The following is a 19,358-nucleotide window of genomic DNA, read 5'->3' on the forward strand; positions in this document are numbered from 1 at the left end:
ACCTAAACCCTTTGCATTCTAGAGGAGACTCGTACTCAATAGTGAGCCAGCGATGGGTTGAAATGATGATAATGATAAAGTACCGTAATAATCATCATCATGACATCATGATCAACCCATCGCCGACTCACTGCAGAGCACGGGTCCTCTCTCAGAGTGAGAAAGGTTTTGGTCATAGGTAGTCTCCCACGCTAACCAAGTGCGGAATTGCAGACTTTACAATATATCTTTGAGAACATCATGGATAACTCTCAAGCATGCCGGTTTCCATACGATGTTTTCCTTCAACGTTAAAGCATGTGATATATTATTTATTTAAAACGCACAAAACTCCGAAAAGTTAGAGGTGCGTGCGTGGGAAACTTTACCCTATATATTTTAAACCCCCGACCTCCAATTTGGAGGCGGACGTCTTTACCACAGACCACTAGGCTATTCAGCTTCACACAGCACAGTGAGAACTGTAAAGTCTGTTAATCCGCACTTGGCCAGCGTGGTAGACTGTGGCATCACTCTACAGGAGACTCGTACTTAATAGTGAGCTGGCGATGAGTTGAGATGATGATTGATGATGATTGATGAAGTACCGTAATTATGATAGGTACCTAATGCAAATAACTAGCTTCATAGTTTCCGTAATAAATAACCCGATAACTAAAACTATATTCATTATTATTATTACCAACTATTCTTGTCTTTTTAATCATTCGTAATGAACGGCGCGCTTCAAAGAAAACCAATTAGAGATCTAAGACTAATAAATGTTTCAATTAAAAATGCATTCCAAGCGATCGCCGGGCACCATTGTTGGAATTAATGAATTGAATCAGAAGAATATTCAGAATATAGGACGATTTGACGGCCTTTAGATAGACGATGAGTCAGGCATCAACTCAATCCAAGATCACGGATACATAATTAATGTGTACCTATCCGTGATCTTGGATTGAGTTGATTGATTGAGTTGAGTTTAAATAACACAATCACAAAAGTCAATAGATGCCTAGGTAGGTACATAAAAGATAGGAAGATACATCAGTAACATAATAATATTATGTATGCTTAATCAATAAATCATTGATTTCATTAATAAAGATCTTAGCATTTTAATCACAAGGACCAGGGTCGGAATGGCCATAATCCAAACATACATATTTATATCGTTTTTTTTTTAAATTTCCCGCTCGCGCCTTTTGTAACTTGCAACCATACACAGCTGACTTGGCTTGCAACCATAGAGTTAGAACTCATTGCGTCACATACTTACCGTCGAGTACCTACTCTTGTACAACTTTAATATTTATATGCTTATGACCAATTTTTAATTACAAATAAACTATTAATAAACTTAAATCTAAAAAAAACTTTAATTATATTAATTTAGTTAATATTTAAGGGGGAAAAAATATTAGTACTTTAAGCATAAAGACACTGCAGCAATATTAATTTTATTAGATAGCAGATTGAATGCCACCTTGAACTTGACCTGAGGGTTACAAGAAGGTTACAAGAGGCACAAACTTAATGTGCCATAGAGTATAAAAAGAACTAATTAGGTACTAAGTCTGTGGTGTTTTTGACAAATTGTCATTTGTCAACTTGTCAAATTTGCTACTTGTTTCCCTGTGGCCCTACCGCGGTTGTTTGACAGCTACAATGTCACGATCGCAATCATCTCTGATTGGTTAATGCTCGCTCACTATTGGCCACAATGCATTGTTGCAACAAGAATCGCACAAATTCAGCCAATCAGAACAATTGAGATTGTAATAATGATTGATGCAGGTTTTAGACAATCGCCCTGCTGTTTCAAAAGCTTTCAACGTGAGCAAGTTGATAATTTCATAATTTTTTTTAAAATAATTGATAAAACTAAAGAAAGGATTTCAAAACTAACATAAAGGTGCTCTTTTCTTCCGATCACAGAAATATATTTGGAAATTATGTTTAAGTTTTTACATTGAATAAGGTTATGTTTCGTATAACTTTCAGATGCCGTTGTCGTGCAGGTTTTACCAGGAGAAATATCCTGAAGTTGAGGATGTGGTGATGGTGAACGTAAGATCTATTGCTGAGATGGGCGCCTACGTCCATTTGTTAGAATATAACAACATTGAGGGCATGATTCTATTGTCCGAGTTGTCGAGAAGACGTATCAGGTCGATTAATAAATTGATTAGAGTGGGCAAAACAGAGCCGGTTGTTGTCATCAGAGTGGACAAAGAAAAGGGCAAGTTACTTATACTTAGTATAAAATATTAAGTTAACCTTAAGCACAATAGTGTAAGCTACTAACACATTTTTTGCTGCCAACCTTGTATAATTTTCTATATCAATCTGAATTCCAGGTTACATAGACTTATCAAAACGTCGTGTATCAGCGGAGGACATAGACAAGTGCACAGAGAGGTACGCCAAGGCCAAAGCAGTGAACTCTATCCTGCGGCACGTAGCAGAACTTTTACGCTACCAAAGCTCAGAGCAGCTGGAGGAGTTGTACAAGCAGACTGCCTGGCGCTTCGAGGAGAAGTACAAGAAGGCCTCAGCTTATGACTACTTCAAACAAGCAGCTGTGTGAGTAACTCTACCTATAATAAAAGCCGGTCAAGTCGTAACAGTACAGTCGTATTTTTCGACATTTTGCACGATCATTCAAAAACATAAAAATCTGTTCTAGAATGAATAGGTGAAGACCTTTCATATGATACCACACTTGATATACGTATCTTACTTTGAAAATTGAAATACTAATTATTAGTTCATGACCACAATTTAATTTTTTTTGTGTGATGTAACCACAAATTCACGGTTTTCAGATTTTTCCCCTAATGTCTGCTATAAGACCTACCTACCTGCCAAATTTCATGATTCTAGGTCAATGGGAAGTGCCCTGTAGGTTTCTTGACAGACCGACAAACAGACAGACAACAAAGTGATCCTATAAGGGTTTCGTTTTTCCTTTTGAGGTATGGAACCCTAAAAATCTAGACATTATTTCATTATACATATAGTATCGTTATTATACGTCTCAACTGATGCATTAACACATTGCGAGCTGAGACCTTGAAAAAGGACCCTGGATTGGTTTGAAAATAGCCGGGTTTATGTTGATAAGCACATGAGTATAGCCAGAATCAGCAATATTTTTATAGACATGTGGCGGTTGCCACAATAGAAACTAGATGGCGCTGTTCAATCGATGACGTAGTCCCGAACAAATGTACCGCCGATAGCAATCGCACTAACGGAGTATTCTGCAATCTGGACTATATATAGAAGTTTCAAGACATAACCGTCGGCCCAGCTGGCGCTACCGAGCACAACCAACCGCTCGGTGGGAGATCTCCCCTTTGGTACGGTCGAGCCTGCACACCGCTCCCGTACATTGGTGACCCCGACGTGATCAAGAACGGTCGCACACCTCAACAACCGACGTGATCAAGAATGGTCGCACACTACAACAGCCGACGTTGATACAAGAGTGATCGCACACTAGAACAGCCGACGTCATCGAAGATCAACCACACACCACCGCACTGCGCACATAACGTGATCAAGGGTGATCGCATACACCGCAACACCTTTGGATCACACACCGCAAGCCGACGTCTCCTCCAACTCCAAGTCTACAAGCAGCAACAGCAAGCACATCGAGGCCTGTAAGACGGATGTGGCACAGCTTCGGGGCACAATGGCTCTGCACTCCATCACCAGCTACAAGCGTCCTGGTCCACCGCTTCTCTGGATGGTTAGCAGCCATTGCCCTTCCTTCACACGCCTTCACGCTACAACGCCACCTCTCTTCACTGCTTCACACTACGCGTTCATCTCGGAGGAGAGTGATGTGGCGGTTGCCACAATAGAAACTAGATGGCGCTGTTCAATCGATGACGTAGTCCCGAACAAATGTACCGCCGATAGCAATCGCACTAACGGAGTTTTCTGCAATCTGGACTATATATAGAAGTTTCAAGACATAACCGTCGGCCCAGCTGGCGCTACCGAGCACAACCAACCGCTCGGTGGGAGATCTCCCCTTTGGTACGGTCGAGCCTGCACACCGCTCCCGTACAGACATTATATACCTATAGTTTGATTCAGAAATAGAAAATTGAGGAGTGTGTGGCCTCCGTGCTTTGCTGTAAGAGCATGTTGTCAATCCTAGTCATCATACATCACATACTCATATTATGAATGTGAAAGTGATATAGTTTAAAGACCATTACAGTAGATTGCAAACCTGTAAATGATGTAAATGTCAAAAATGTAAAAAGTTGTATTAATTAAGGTTTATCTCCTATTTCAGAGATCCATCAGTGCTCAATGAGTGTGGTCTTGATGAGAAAACCAAGGAGGTTCTCCTAGCCAACATAAAGAGGAAGCTCACATCTCAAGCAGTGAAGATTCGTGCGGACATTGAGTGCGCTTGCTACGGCTATGAAGGCATTGATGCGGTGAAAGCAGCCCTTAAGGCTGGCCTTGCATTGTCCACTCCGGACTTGCCTATCAAAATTAACCTTATTGCTCCACCTTTGTATGGTATGTTCAATAGTTTTTTCTGTAAATGCCATAACTAAAGCAAGCTCTATCATAGAGCCAGCTTAAGTTTTGCCATATAACTTTAAGAAGTAAAATCAATATCCATATGAATGCGAAATTGTATTTGTTTGTTGATTTGTTCTTCAATCTCGCCGCAATGGAACAACAGATCAGCGTGATTTTTTGCATGGATATATTTAATAGTGACATAGGCTTTATCTCGGAAATTCACAGGATTATTAAGAGTTCCCACAGGATTATCAAACCTTAACCCATGTGGGTGAAGTCGCGAGCATTGGATAGTAATATAATATAATGTAAAAAACTAATAATTTGTTTTCAGGGTATCTGTTTGCTAGTGAGTAAATCTTAAATTCTCATCTACATATTTTCTGATACAAAAGTCTATTTTACTTAGCTTAGCTTTTACACAGCGTCAGCAGAGTGAACTAGAGTGAGGGAACTCTCGGACCTCAGTTTGATCCTAAATCGACAATATGTCAAATATGTAGGCTATCATGGGTGACGTGAAATAAAAGAAAAATAGGCTATTTATCTTCTATTCACAGGCTAGGATCAAGTGTAGAAAGTTAGAAACACTTGGCGCCTGTTACAAGATACCTAATTGTCGTGAACTGTGACGTCAGTCAATATCAATGTTGTCAATTGCGATTAGCAATGTAATCTTATATCATCAGTACCCATATTATAAATGTGAAAGTGTGTTTGTTTGTTGGTTTATTGGTTTGTTCGTTTGTCCTTCAATCACGTCGCAACAGAGCAACAGATCGACGTGATTTTTTGCATGGGTATAGTTAAAGACCTGGAGAGTGAAATCAAATAGTTCCCATGGGTTTTTTAAAACTCTAAATCCACTCATACAAAGTCTCGGGCATCAGCTAGTTATGATATAATTTTTGTTTCTTTTAGTAATGACAACATCCACACCCGAGAAAGCAGATGGGCTCAAAGCATTACAGGATGCCATAGACAAAATCGAGGATACAATAAACACTGCTGGCGGTGTGTTTAACGTTCAAATGGCAGTGAGTAACAAATATACAACCCGTCGGAAATATCTGCGCACTTCGCTGCTATGCGCTTCCCCTCGCGCTTCCCCGCAGCTCACCCATACTGCCAGTACCATTGCCAACGCAAACATATTGCATGACGTCATTAAACCAGGTTCACAGATATTTGCGACGGGTTGTAGAATGCCATTCAGTATAATTTGGACAACCCTTACATTATACTGAAAGACAATGGCTGTAATTTTTTTGAAAAAATTCAATATGCGGCTGTATGGCCATTTCCATATGTGAAAATATTTACTTTTTAGTTCGTATTTTAGCAGGACAGGCAGTTTAATTTTTTTAAGTATGACTTGTTTTGATAAATAAAGAGTTCATACAAATATTTTTTTTAGCCTAAAGTGGTGACGGCGACTGACGAGGCGGAGCTGGCGCGGCAGATGGAGCGCGCGGAGGCTGAGAACGCTGAGGTCGCCGGGGACTCGGCCGACGAGGACGAGGACCAAGGTTACAATCTACTTATAGAGAGAGAGCCAGCATGTGCCAGACCTTCGTTATTTTATAAAAGCTGAAAGTTTCTCTGCGTATTGTCCCCAACACAAACGATCCGCGACTATGAAGTTTGGATGGTGGCTTTGGGAGATAACAGGTAACAGAGGTGTAAAAAATATTACTTCAAAGTATAATGCCTAATTTCTTCGGAATAGTATTAGAAATCACGCCAGACTCTTACTTTTGTGGCAACTCTCTGCCAGACACCCTTAACGTTAAATAAATTGTTCAAGTTTAAGGCTATCTTGCCATGATATTAAGTGTCTGGCAATGCATCACGTGATTTCTAATACTATTCTGAAGAAAATATTTTTTTTAAAAAATCTTTGACGTAAGATTTTTACACAGATAATACAGATTTTTGTTAACTGCTATCTCGCAAAGCCACCATGATCCAAGCTTTATAGTCGTTAATCGTTCCTTCCTGTGTTGAAGGGACTATACACACGGAAACTTTCACTTTTATAAAGTAACGAAGGTCTGGCACTCGCTGGCTCTTAGTACATTAATTGAACTCTAAGAATGATTTTCCACTAACCCTTCTCATTCTGAGAAGAGATCCGTGCTCAGTAGTGAGCCGGCGGTGGGTTGATCATGATGATAATTTTGTGTTTCAGGTATGGGCGACGCCGGTATGGAAGACGAGCCGCAACAGAACGGCGCTTCAGAAGAAGAAGACGAAAACTAATACACACCCTTTAGCCCTAAACCCACTTATATTATGTATACCTTCTCCTAATATATTATATGTTTTATATATTACAGACTTTTTATTGTTTGCAAAACAACGCAAAAATATTCGACGACTGCTTGCGACTATGAGTAATTTCAAAATCGGATCATTAGTTCTAAAGATTACCTCCAACATGCTAATGTTACCTCTTTATAATAGTATAGGATCCCGCTATAGAACGACCTTCGTCGAGCTGGTTAATGGATGAAACGTATTTTATATTCAATTTAATATGTCAATAAATATATTGCATATGGGTTGCCTAAAAAGTTTCAGTCCAGGATGATTAATTAATAATTTAAATTTTTTTTTTTAAATCATTTCACAAATTCCATACCAATCGAAAGTATGGAAGCCCATAGAATATGCAAACGTTAGGTTAATGAAATAGTGTTTATTTTCATTTATCTTTTATTCATTAACGCAGTGCAATTTACTAGTATCGATTTACCTGTTTATACCTGACTACCCGGGGAAAAAACCGGCCAAGTGCGAGTCAGGCTCGCGCGATGAGGGTTCCGTACTAGTCGTATTCTTTCGACATTTTGCACGATAATTCAAAAACTGCATATATGCATAAAAATAAATAAAAATCTGTTTTAGAATGTACAGGTGAAGACCTTTCATATGATACCCCACTTGATATAGTCACTCACTCCGAAAGTTGAAAATACTAATTATTAGTTCATGACCACAATTAAATTTTTTTTTGTGATCTAACCCTAAATTCACGGTTTTCAGATTTTTCCCCAAATAAGATCTACCTACCTGCCAAATTTCATGATTCTAGGTCAACGGGAAGTACCCTGTAGGTTTCTTGACAGACAGACAACAAAGTGATCTCATAAGGGTTCCGTTTTTCCTTTTAATGTACGGAACCCTAAAAATAACGTTTGCATATTCTATGGGCTTTTTACTTTCGATTGGTATGGAATTTGTCAATTAAACAAACCGATGATATGATTCAAAAAAAAAATTTTTTTTTAAATTATTACTTATATACTGGACTGAAATTTTTTAGGCAACCCATATGCAATATATTTATTGACATATTAAATTGAATATAAAATACGTTTCATCCAATAACCAGCTCGGTGAAGGTCGTTCTATAGCGGGATCTTAGACCATAATATTATAATAAACCTTCCCTTGAAAACCACCTCCTTTTTGGAAGTCGGTTAAAAATAAAACAATACAGTGTAACAGAAATAATTATTTATTTATTCATATAAAATTCAAATAATTCATCATTGAAATTACTTATTGACTCTTATGAAAACAAATTGTATTGTTAACAATGTCACAAGAATAAAAAATAATGATTACAAACAAAAAAATAAACAAAATCACATTATTTACGTCTTTTAATTATGGGATTATGTTTAAAAGTTTAAAAAGTTAAAATCTCTATTATAGAAGGTATTTACAGGTATATCACAAGTCACTAAATCTGTGTTAATAATATAACAAAATTCGTTCATACAATTACAAACTAAAAATTGTTCTATTTAAAATCATAACTAATACTAATCTGAATTTTTGAATAAATTTAGACCTTTTTCCCGTTTATTCTATTCAATTTACTTCTATGTAGTTTGTCAAAAAATAATAAGCCCGCGGATTTTTCAATAGTTTCCGGTGGTACCTGGAATATATAATGTTTATTTTAATGTCAAATCATTTGAAAGATAAAAACTAAAACTGTATGCAACTTTCTAAATTAAAGATTGGGCGATAAAGACTGGTTATATCGGCGTCAGGGACCTACAAATTAGCCTGAAATGAACTACTTAACAATTTAAAGAAGTGCTATGAGCTTAGCAGAATCTATACCTATCTATTTTACTTTGTAATTTCAAAAATACTCTTTCAATTTCTTTTCTACCGAAATAAAAAATTTTGAATTTGTAGGTATTTTGATAAATTGAGCTCTACTATCAGCTTCACCTAAGGCAAATGAAATCCAAGATGGTAGTCATTTGTGCCTCATAAATCATTTGACACACAAAAATTAAGCTCAATAGTTTTGAGTAATATTGAAGTAACACTAATTTGCTACTAAATACTTCACAGAATGTGTATCAGTCTTAGCACTTATCAGTAGGTACCCTTATTATAAATGCGAGTGTGATTGTTTGTTGGTTTGTCCTTCAATCACGTCGCATCGGTACAACGGATTGACGTGATTTTTGCATGGGTATATATGAAGACCTGGAGACTAACATAGGCTAGGTAATTTTTATCCTGGAAAATCAGAGTTCCCACGGGATTTTTTAAAACTTATTCCACGCGGACGAAGTCGCGGGCATCAGCTAGTCAAAAAATAAATGACGTCATACAAATTCAACATACATACCATATATGAGGAGACAGGCGTTTCTTCAGGGATCTTCTGGTTGGGCATCACATAGGCCTCCATGTCCAGTTTTCCGTCACTTGACTCGGCTACCACCACCTTGTAGAAATGTGTGGGTACTGCTACCGTATTAGCGCCTATCACTTGGTATCTTACATAGAATTTTCCATCGGATTCCTTCCTGTAATGAAGTACAGTACAGTAAGAGCACTGGCAAATCCCCTTTATGTAGCATCAAACGAGAGAGCAGCTGGATTCAGACAGCGCAAGACCGCGGGTTATGCAGGAAGTCCCTACAAGAGACCCATGTCAAGCACTGTACGTTTATCGGTTGACGACGACGACTATAGAAAGAAACCTAGACGACAGTAAGGGCATCTGCCTGCAAATAGGAAAGTACACCTTTCCACTGCGAACAGCGAAAAGTTAACTGATGAACTAAATCAGATTGACAGAATTCACACATCTTTGAGAACATTTTGGAGAACTCTCAGGCGTGCAGGTTATCTCACGATGTTTTCCTTCACCGTTAAGACAAATAAGGCACATAACTCTAAAAAGTTAGAGGAGGAGCCTGGAATTGAACCCCGAACCTCCGATTAGGAGGCAGATTCAAATAATTTTACCTGGGGAGATATAAAGGTCCTGTGCAACAGTATACGTTATCATAGACCTTAGTCAATTTTCTGACGTGTTTTTCCAATCTGTTCCATGCGTGCCTGTTGAAGCCTTCGCCCACCTGAAAATAAAAAGTGGCTAGGTCATTAAATAAATTTTTATCAATATTTTTACTTTTATTTCTTTAACTAGCTTATTCTTCTTATTCTTCCAGACTTCGTTCGTATGGACTTCACAAATTTCAAACCCCTTTAGGTATTGAATTTTCAAAAATCCTTTCTTAGCGGATGTCTACGTCATAATAGCTATCTGGATGCCAAATTTCAGCCCGATCCGTCCAGTGGTTTGAGCTGTGTGTGGTGTGTGATAGATCAGTCAGTCAGTCAGTCGCCTTTTCCTTTTACATATTTAGATTCTTTCTTCTTTCTTTTCATAATACATTTAACAGTTTTAAATAAAAGTCCACATTTTATTGGATGTAGGATACAATTATTTGGAGTGTGCAAATGGAAACTAAGTCAAACAGCTTTCTCCAATACAGATTATTGAAATCTTTAGGGTAAGAGCAGGCAATTTGTTTAGGTATGTATGTATCATATAAGATGGACAGTTTCACTGATACCTCAGTCTCCATTTAGTAAGGTGAAGGACGAAAATGGTTCATCAGCACAACTTTCAATCGCAAACATACTATCGTAAAAATTATCAGTACCCTTATTATAAATGCGAAAGTGTGTTTGTTTCTTGGTTTATTGGTTTGTTGGTTTGTCTTTCAATCACGTCGAAACGGTGCAATGTATTGACGTGATTTTTTGCATAAGTATAGAAAAAATATCTAGAGAGTGACATAGGCTACTTTTTATCCCGGAAAATCAGAGTTCCCATGGGATTTTTAAAAACCTAATTCCACGCGGACGAAGACGCGGGCATCAGCTAGTAAAACATAAAAATCATAATCACCTGTGGCGCCATATTAGTCAAGAAAAAAGTTTGTTCAACATGTTTCTGGGCTAGCCGGTGATTTCCCGCCGCTGCCATGTGTCCCCTATCAAACCCTGATCCTTTGTAGTCACTGTTCTGAGATCTAAAGAATAAAATAAATAGTCATGGGCATCATCTAGTAAACAATTTTACTTAATAGTAGACTTTACTTCACCTAAAAAATGGATGTATACTTTCATCAGGTGTGAAGTCACATTTACTCCTGTCCACTGCATCATTTTTCTTTACATGCTCTTTGGTTATATGCTCAAACACCCAATGTGGCACCCTGTTGCGACGGTCATAAGATAGTACAAAGTCATCGTATGAACGGACATGGTCAAGACTTGGGAATCCATATTTCATTATTTGTGATACCTGTGAAAATAGTTCAAGAAATATATTGTAGTATATATTACAATATTATAAATGCGAAAGTGTGTCTGTCTGTCTGCTAGCTTTTCACGGCTCAACCGTTTAACTGATTTTGATGAAATTTGGTACAGAGATAGCTTGCATCCCGGGGAAGGACGTAGGCTAGTTCCCACAGGATTTTTAAAAACCTAAATGCACGCGGACGAAGTCGCGGGCTTCATCTAGTATTAAATATTAAGTTTTTCAATTAAACCTACCCTGTCTTTTGGTGTGCTACTATCTGTAAATGGTGCTGCTGCTGATACAGTTCCAAAAATCGGCAGGCCTGGCTTGCTACTTATAAGTTTCCCGTCTACTAACACTGACTCCTTGCAACCATTAAACTTTTCGGTGTGTCCTATATAATAACCCGCTATGCCCACTGCACTAAGTTGAGCTACATGTAATAATCTCTTTGGAATCATTGTACATCCGTTTATTTTAAAAATTCTCGTTCAAATTAAGATTTTTATAAGATCTCAGAGGTTATAGGTAAGGATATTAGATAATAATTAATAACAAATGTTTGAATTTGACAGTTGACACATGTTATCATCTTATCAACTTATCAGTTCATAAGAGCTTCCGAAACGGTCAAGCACACACGAGACTTTTGCTTGAGTCAAGTATTTTAATCGTTTGCAAAGATTGCTTGAAAACGCCTGTCAAGCGGCTTAATCAAGCAAACGGCACTTTTCTCATGAAACAAAATGAAATGAAACTATTCATTTGCTTAATATGAGTAACTACCTAGTTTACAAAGGTCTGAATTTAATCTAAATAGTCCCCGCACATTTACTAACACTTAAGCATGCATATACTACTATTATAATAATTCTACCTACAGGTAATTTGTACACTATATTACTAACGATGTAGGGTAGGTTATAGGTATATTATTCAGCGTCGATTATTGTAGTTATTGTTAACATAAAAATTTAATATAATATTATGTTAAAATTTTATAAAAGATTGACCCTTAGGTGCATCGAACATTCGTATCAAGCAAAAATATAAAATCGCATCAATCACGCGCCAAGCACGTAAATCCTTTCTAAATGGTCAAAATGATTGACGTCAAGCCGCTTGACCGTCTCGGAAGCCTGTTACAGTTTTGAAATACCACCTCATTCCTCAAAAGTCAAAACTTTTGAACGGGAGTACGGGGACTTGAACCATGTTTTCTTTGCATGCACTTTTTATGATCGGTCTGCCTTTCTTGCTCATCTAGTATCATTGCATGTACCATTTCCTACATCTATAGTTTGTTTATTATATACTAATTCTTCAAATATTTATAAAGTTCTAGCTTTGTTCATAGAAAAAAATGATATCAAGTTATAGTATATGTGGGTATATTATTATTAGTGAAAACCTTATCCTTTTCCTTTCAAATTCCAAATCCCGAATTTTCAATTTTATCCACAGTTTCCCTAACTCATATATAATGTACTCTGTGGACTGTGCCCTAACTTTAAACTTTAATAAATAACAAACCTGACATTGGCTAATCTGTGTAAAGCCAGAAGAAGAAAAAAAGAAAAAAAAACTTTTGAACTAAGAAAACCTTGATCCTTTGTGGTCTGAGAAGAATACTGACGTTTAAACTTTAAACTTTCAAGTTTCATTACCTACCTAAACTAGCGGCACGCTATGATGGCCGGTTTGACGTTTGTCCGCTCATGAAGTTCCGTATTAATTGATAACGACTTTGAAGGAAATAATTGTATTACTTTATTGACGATAGTGATGTGCAGAGATTCATAAATTTTATCGAATGTAGTTTTAGGTTTAGGACTCAAAATTTATTTATTAAATTGATTTCTTAAATGTATACAAGTGTAGAAAAATCAGTTTGCACCATTTAAGGGGTGAATGTACTTGTGAATATGAACAATTTTCACTATGTGGACAAACCTCTGAAATCGCAAAAAAATATCAATAAATTTTTAAAAATGGAATCTAATACGATCGTCACATAGGATCGCTGGCTAGCACAACTACTACCTCCGGCAAACTCGCGTCAATGCTCAATGCAAAACAAAGCAGTTTCGAATTGACGTTGCTTCGAAAAGTATAAACTGTCAGTGCAATGCGATTGTGATATAGTTTTGACCTGGCTTTGGATTTCAAATATTGATACTGCATTACTGTTGACCCTTGCTCGTTAATTTGGACTCTGTTCAAGCCCTTTGTTGTGGATTTCGTCGATATGACCGAACGTACGCAGAGAACTGTTCTAAATAGTCAGACACGTGAGTTCCTAATACGCCTTCGTAACTATTTCGATCGTGAAGCTCAAAATGGAGGGCCAATTTTACCTATAACGTCAGTGGTTGAACGCGTAGCTGATGCGCTTAATATTGGACAACGAACTGTTAGACGGATAACTAAAAAAAAATATGGCGAGACTGGCACAGAAGAAAATAAACTTCACACACCAAAAAAGAGAAAACGAGCAAAACCAGTCGTAGGCATCGATAGCTTTGATGCCGATGCTATCCGAAGACATGTTTACGGCTACTATTTACAGAAGGAGTATCCAACAAGAAAAAAGTTGGTGCATTCACTGAAGGAAGCTGGATTATTCTTCGGTGGGGAAAGTTCTTTAACGAAGATTTGAAGACCATTGGATTTCGATACAAAAAATGTAACAAACGCAAAATATTGATGGAAAGATTTGATATAGCGATGGCAAGGTATACTTTTTTACGGCAAGTGAAAGAAATCAAAAATTGGCAAAATGTTGTGTTCTTGGATGAAACATGGCTTAATGCTAACCATACTGTAGGCCGTTCTTGGAACGATGACACAGCAGCATCTACTTCCAAAGTTCCTGTAGGAAAAGGATCGCGACTTATAATTTGTCACGCCGGAACCATCAACGGGTTTGTCGAAGGTTCTCTCATGGCTTTTGCGTCAAAAACCACTGGAGACTATCATGAAGACATGAATGGAGAAAAGTTTACTGAATGGTTTACCTCAATGTTGTGTAGCCTCCCTGAACCATCTATTATAATTATGGACAACGCCCCATACCACTCGATGCAAATTGACAAGCCACCTGCCCAATCCCAAAAGAAAGCTGATATCGTCGCATGGCTTCGTAAAAATGGCGTAGATGCAAACATGAATATGTTAAAAGCGGAATTAGTACGTCTTTTAAAAGAAAACAAACCAACCAAGATCCGATACGTCATTGACGAAATAGCATTAGAACATGGGCACAGAGTTATACGGTTACCGCCTTACCATTGTGAGTATAATGCGATTGAGTTGGTGTGGGCTCAAATTAAGGGATATGCTGCAAGACACAATACAGAACCCCCATTTACCACAAAAAAAATGCTAAAATTATTAGAAGAAGCTTGTGAACATGTGACTAAAGGAGACTGGGAAAAGGTTGTGAATAGAACTGTTAAATTAATAAGGGAAGATTATGAAAGAGATGTGAAAATAGATAATATTATAGAAAACGAACATATAATTATTAATGTATGTGATGATAGCAGTGACGACAGTGAAAATAGTAGTATGGACGAATCTGATTAATTATGGCCTTTTGTGGCACCTTTTTCGGTATCTTTTGTATTCATATGTTTCTTGTGTGCATATAAAGTATGTATATTCATTTTCGTTCAAATATTCAGTTCGTTCAAATAAATTAAATAAACATATACATTTTTGTTTTATTAAACCTATTTAATCAGGTACAAAAACAAAACTTAATTGTTTTTTGTTCGAGAATAAATTGACATTCCACATCACTATTGTAATGTGTCAAACCGGCCATCATAGCGTGCCGCTAGTGTAATCCATTTCAATTTTCAATCTGTCAAATGGTCAAGTCAAAATAAAAGCGATTTGTAAATAACTATTCCCGGACCTTTTTTCAATTTTATTAAAAATATAAATTCGAGATAAAATAATATACAATTGATCTGTGTAATATACTTAATGGGAAGATAGGAGTGTGATTTTAGTATTGTGAGCAATTTAGTAATGTAATGGCACAATCGAGTCAATAGTTTTCAAGATCGAAACCAATTAACTATGAAGATTCTATTTAGAAGCAACCGATTATATTTAAGATTTATCAATAAAAATTATAGTACCGCACCGAAATCTTTAGCCACTGTAAATGTAAATGGAAAGGAGTACCGTACGGATGATTACACAAATATAACATCTAAGATATCGTCGTATATAAATAGAAATTTGCACTTGAAGAAAGATAACCCACTTTCCTTAGTTCGTCAGCGAATCGTCAATTATTTTTATGGTTCGTTTACGCATGGAGGTAACCCCAGTTTCAGCGTGTACGATAATTTGTCCCCCATAGTCACTTCTCGTCAAAATTTCGATGATTTACTTATTCCGGAAGATCACCCAAGTAGAGCAAAGTCTGATTGTTATTACATTAATTCTTCGACGCTCCTACGAGCTCATATGACTGCGCATCAAAGCGAGCTGCTGAGAGCAGGTCTGGATAACTTTTTGATGATTGGAGACGTTTACAGACGAGATGAAATAGATTCCACACATTTTCCTGTATTTCATCAAGTGAGTAACTAGAATACAGATAACGCTAAAAGACTTTTTTTTACTTATAGATAGATACCTAAGAGTAAATATTTTATTTTCTCTCTTTTAGATATGAGATTACTTTTTGGACTATAATAATCAGATTTGGGGGTTCTTTATATGTACAATAAGTGTGGCTATGAATCTACATAAAGGTACAAAAACTTCTGGTACCTTTACGTAGTTTAACTTGTACCTGTTATGGTTAGTTTAGTTAATGAGCTTTTGCTAAATTGGGTTCCAATTGGTACTATGATATATGACAATAGTCAATAATGTAATTAAGTATGTATTGTAAATGATATGTATTCAATCTGCTTATTCAGACTATCAATAGGTGAAAACTTAAGATAAATCTGTTCAGCCACTTTTTTTTTACACTTTAAAACACACTACTACATTTTAGGTAAAAATTATTTCTTACTTTTTGATTATTCTAATATTAAGTTTTCTTTTCCAGATAGATGCAGTGAGATTACAACGAAAATATGATCTTTTCGAAAACCATCCAGACTTAGACATATTTGAGCCAAGCTTTGATCCATCGAATCCACATACATACACCAATTCAATCTCCAACCCAACAAAGCAGAGCTGTCACACTTTGGAAGCAACTAAGTTAATGGAGGGGCAACTAAAAAACCACCTTATTGGTATGGTAAAAGTTCTATTTGGAGATGATATAAAATGCAGATGGGTCAATGCCTATTTTCCTTTTACCCATCCATCGTGGGAGTTAGAGATTTATTATGAAAACAATTGGATGGAGGTTTTAGGATGTGGCATAATGAGAAATGAAATCTTAGCCAATGCTGGACCAAATAATAGTATAGCTTATGCATTTGGCTTGGGCTTAGAAAGGCTTGCTATGGTACTATACAAAATCCCAGATATAAGGTTATTGTGGAGTACAGATTCCGGCTTTTTAAGCCAGTTTCAGGACAAAGATGTTAATGCGAGTATTGAATATAAGCCAGTGTCGAGTTATCCACAGTGTACAAATGATTTGTCATTCTGGTTGCCACCAACGTTGACGATAGATACTTTTATGAGCAATGATTTTTATGATTTAGTCAGAGATATTGGTGGGGATGTGGTGGAACAGGTTTGTTTTAATGTCTCATATTCGCACTTCCTTACATATCTTACACTAGCTTATGCTTGTGACTTCGTTCGCGTGGACTACACAAATTTCAAAGACCTATTTCACCCCTTCATTTGATTGAATTTTCAAAAATCCTTTCTTAGAGGATGCCAACGTCATCATAGCTATCTGCATGCCAGATCTCAGCCCCATCTGTCCAGTAGTTTGAGCTGTGCATTGATAGATCAGTCAGTCAGTCACATTTTTCTTCTTTTATATATTTGAAGATGTTAGTTTAACTGAGGTAGTACCTGGTAGGTGAATTTTAATTATTCTTACAAGAGGTACTGTGGTATACCTAACCATATTCAATCAAAATTCGTCTAAGTAGCCAATTTTGCGTGAAGTAATAAATCTATACTTCTATACTTTATTATATAAAGAGGTAATGTTGTTAAGTTTGTTTGTAGGGGGTAATCTTTGGAACTACTAAACGGATTTTAAAAATTCTTTCACCAGTAGAAAGCTACATTATTCCTGAGTGACATAGGCTATACGGGATCTTTAAAAACCTAAATCCACGCGGGCGAAGCCGCGGGGATCAGCTAGTAACAAATAAGATAAATTTTCACTTAGATCATCTTAGGTACATCAACTGTCACGTTGACAGCATGTCATGCTCTCAGAGGTATGTGGAAATCTAAAAAACCAATTCAAATCTCCAAATTCAGTCACCAACTCACAGACGGCGGCAGACAATAATGTACCTTTGGAAGGAGATAGCGGATTTGTAGAGCATTGTCTCTCATTCAGACCAACAAAATTTCATATAAGTATGAGTGACAGAGACAACGCTCTACAAAGCTGAATGTAAAGGCTGATATACATTATTTTCTGCAGCGTACTGTAAGTCAGTGTTGCTTAGCAATTGTGATCGACTGATATGCACTGGTTCCCAACTAGGCCACTTTTCCCTCTCTCGTCCTTTTGTTGATACATCCAATCAATTTAAATAATTAATATTTCAGGTTAAACTAAAAGACAAGTTCGTCCACCCAAAGACAAACAAGCACAGCCTGTGTTACAGCATAGTGTACCGACACCTGGAGCGCACGTTGACTCAGGCCGAGGTCAACAAGATACATGAAGAGATTGCTAGCGCGGCGGTTAGCACTTTTAATGTAGTCATTAGATAAAATGTGTTAATTAATTATAGTAATGTTATAAGATGGTCAAGTGTTTTAATATGACCCGAGAAACAAGAAAACTTGAAACAGACGAGTTCGTCCGCCCAGTGACAAACGAGCACCTCTGTTACAGCAGAGTGTACGGAGCGCACGTTGACTCAGACCGAGGTCAATAAGATACGTCAATTGTTTCAAGTAGGTAGGTAGGTACCTAAGTAATAAAATAAAACAATAAAATTATGTACAAAGAAATCCTTAATCAGATATTTTTATTAAATAAAATATACATAAGAGCTTCTTAAGGTTGTAAAAAAAACAAAAAGAATATTTTCGTTAAGCGCACATTACAGCATAAGCCACAAAACGCATTTTTCAATAAATGATAGTCAAGTGTGGTAATGACATCATACGAAACTTTGTCCCGAAAATTGAATTTTCCTACGAATCAACAACGTGAAATCTTGTTGTTGATTCGTAACTTAAAGTAAACTCAAATTGCTATTGCGCTGGAACCATGTCTCATTAACATCGAAATGACGTCATTTTGACGTCAGCCGAAATAAAAATATACCTACCATCAGCTCGAAACTTCAGTCTAGTGCTGACGTCACTAAAATGGCGGCCACGAGCATTAGCAATTTGCGGGACTTATAATTGCCAACGATCAACCCGTGTCCCGAGTAATGATGAGTATTCGACCTTTAGTATTATGTTATACTTAGGTATATGTACTAGTCTCATACACTAGCATGTCAGTACACGCAGGTTGGAGCTGATGACTCAGAAATCACAACTGTCGAACTGGAGTTCCCTGTTATGTGGTAAACGTTCAGGACCAAAATTCTCCGACTTTTGCATCGGTCTCATGAGGACAGTGGCGAAAATAAATACTTAAGTGAAATTATACCTATCTTATAAAATAATAAATAAATAGACTGGAAGGTTAAAGAAAATAATACCGGTACTCAAGGACCCTGAAATATAAATATCAGGGGGTTTGCTGGAAAAAACTAGTCCCTACTCTCTAGCCACAAGGCTAACGAATATTAACTTGTTTAAGAGGTTCCGAGACGGTCAAGCACGTAGATTTTTTGCTCGAGTCAAGCATTTTGATCGTTTACAATGTCTGCTTGATTCTTGAGTCAAGCGTGCTAAACGCGTGATTGATGCGATTTTATATTTTGTGCTTGACGCGTCTATCGCGTTGGTTTGATCAAGCATAGCTCATTCGCGTGGCGTGTCAACTGTCAGACATTGCGGACGACGACGCTTTGTTGTG

The 19,358-nt window shown here is 37.0% G+C and overlaps 3 protein-coding genes across 3 annotated transcripts in view; 2 read left to right on the forward strand and 1 right to left on the reverse strand.

Annotated features, from left to right (window-relative positions):
• The first annotated feature begins 1,751 nt into the window (after nt 1-1,751).
• eIF2alpha (eukaryotic translation initiation factor 2 subunit alpha) lies at nt 1,752-6,881 on the forward strand. Its single transcript, XM_034970035.2, has 7 exons — nt 1,752-1,903; nt 1,993-2,230; nt 2,349-2,574; nt 4,307-4,539; nt 5,470-5,585; nt 5,966-6,077; nt 6,740-6,881. The coding sequence occupies exons 2-7, from the start codon at nt 1,993-1,995 to the stop codon at nt 6,808-6,810; spliced, it is 996 nt and encodes a 331-aa protein (XP_034825926.1). The 5' UTR covers nt 1,752-1,903; the 3' UTR covers nt 6,811-6,881.
• Nucleotides 6,882-8,053: 1,172 nt separating this feature from the next.
• EndoG (Endonuclease G) overlaps nt 8,054-19,358 on the reverse strand; it is a 56,244-nt gene continuing 44,939 nt past the window's right edge. The window contains exons 2-7 of the mRNA XM_034970038.2: nt 11,443-11,716; nt 10,986-11,188; nt 10,790-10,913; nt 9,838-9,950; nt 9,212-9,392; nt 8,054-8,500 (exon numbers count right to left, since the gene is read on the reverse strand). Of these exons, the coding sequence (XP_034825929.1) occupies nt 8,405-8,500; nt 9,212-9,392; nt 9,838-9,950; nt 10,790-10,913; nt 10,986-11,188; nt 11,443-11,649 (924 nt within the window). The 5' untranslated portion in view covers nt 11,650-11,716 and the 3' untranslated portion in view covers nt 8,054-8,404. The remainder of the gene's footprint in view (nt 8,501-9,211; nt 9,393-9,837; nt 9,951-10,789; nt 10,914-10,985; nt 11,189-11,442; nt 11,717-19,358) is intronic.
• PheRS-m (Phenylalanyl-tRNA synthetase, mitochondrial) lies at nt 15,042-18,121 on the forward strand. Its single transcript, XM_034970034.2, has 3 exons — nt 15,042-15,787; nt 16,269-16,913; nt 17,921-18,121. Exons 1-3 carry the CDS (start codon nt 15,278-15,280, stop codon nt 18,086-18,088), a joined length of 1,323 nt encoding a protein of 440 aa, XP_034825925.1. The 5' UTR covers nt 15,042-15,277; the 3' UTR covers nt 18,089-18,121.

This window comes from Maniola hyperantus, chromosome 7 (genome assembly GCF_902806685.2).
Source record: "Maniola hyperantus chromosome 7, iAphHyp1.2, whole genome shotgun sequence".
NCBI lineage: Eukaryota > Metazoa > Arthropoda > Insecta > Lepidoptera > Nymphalidae > Maniola > Maniola hyperantus.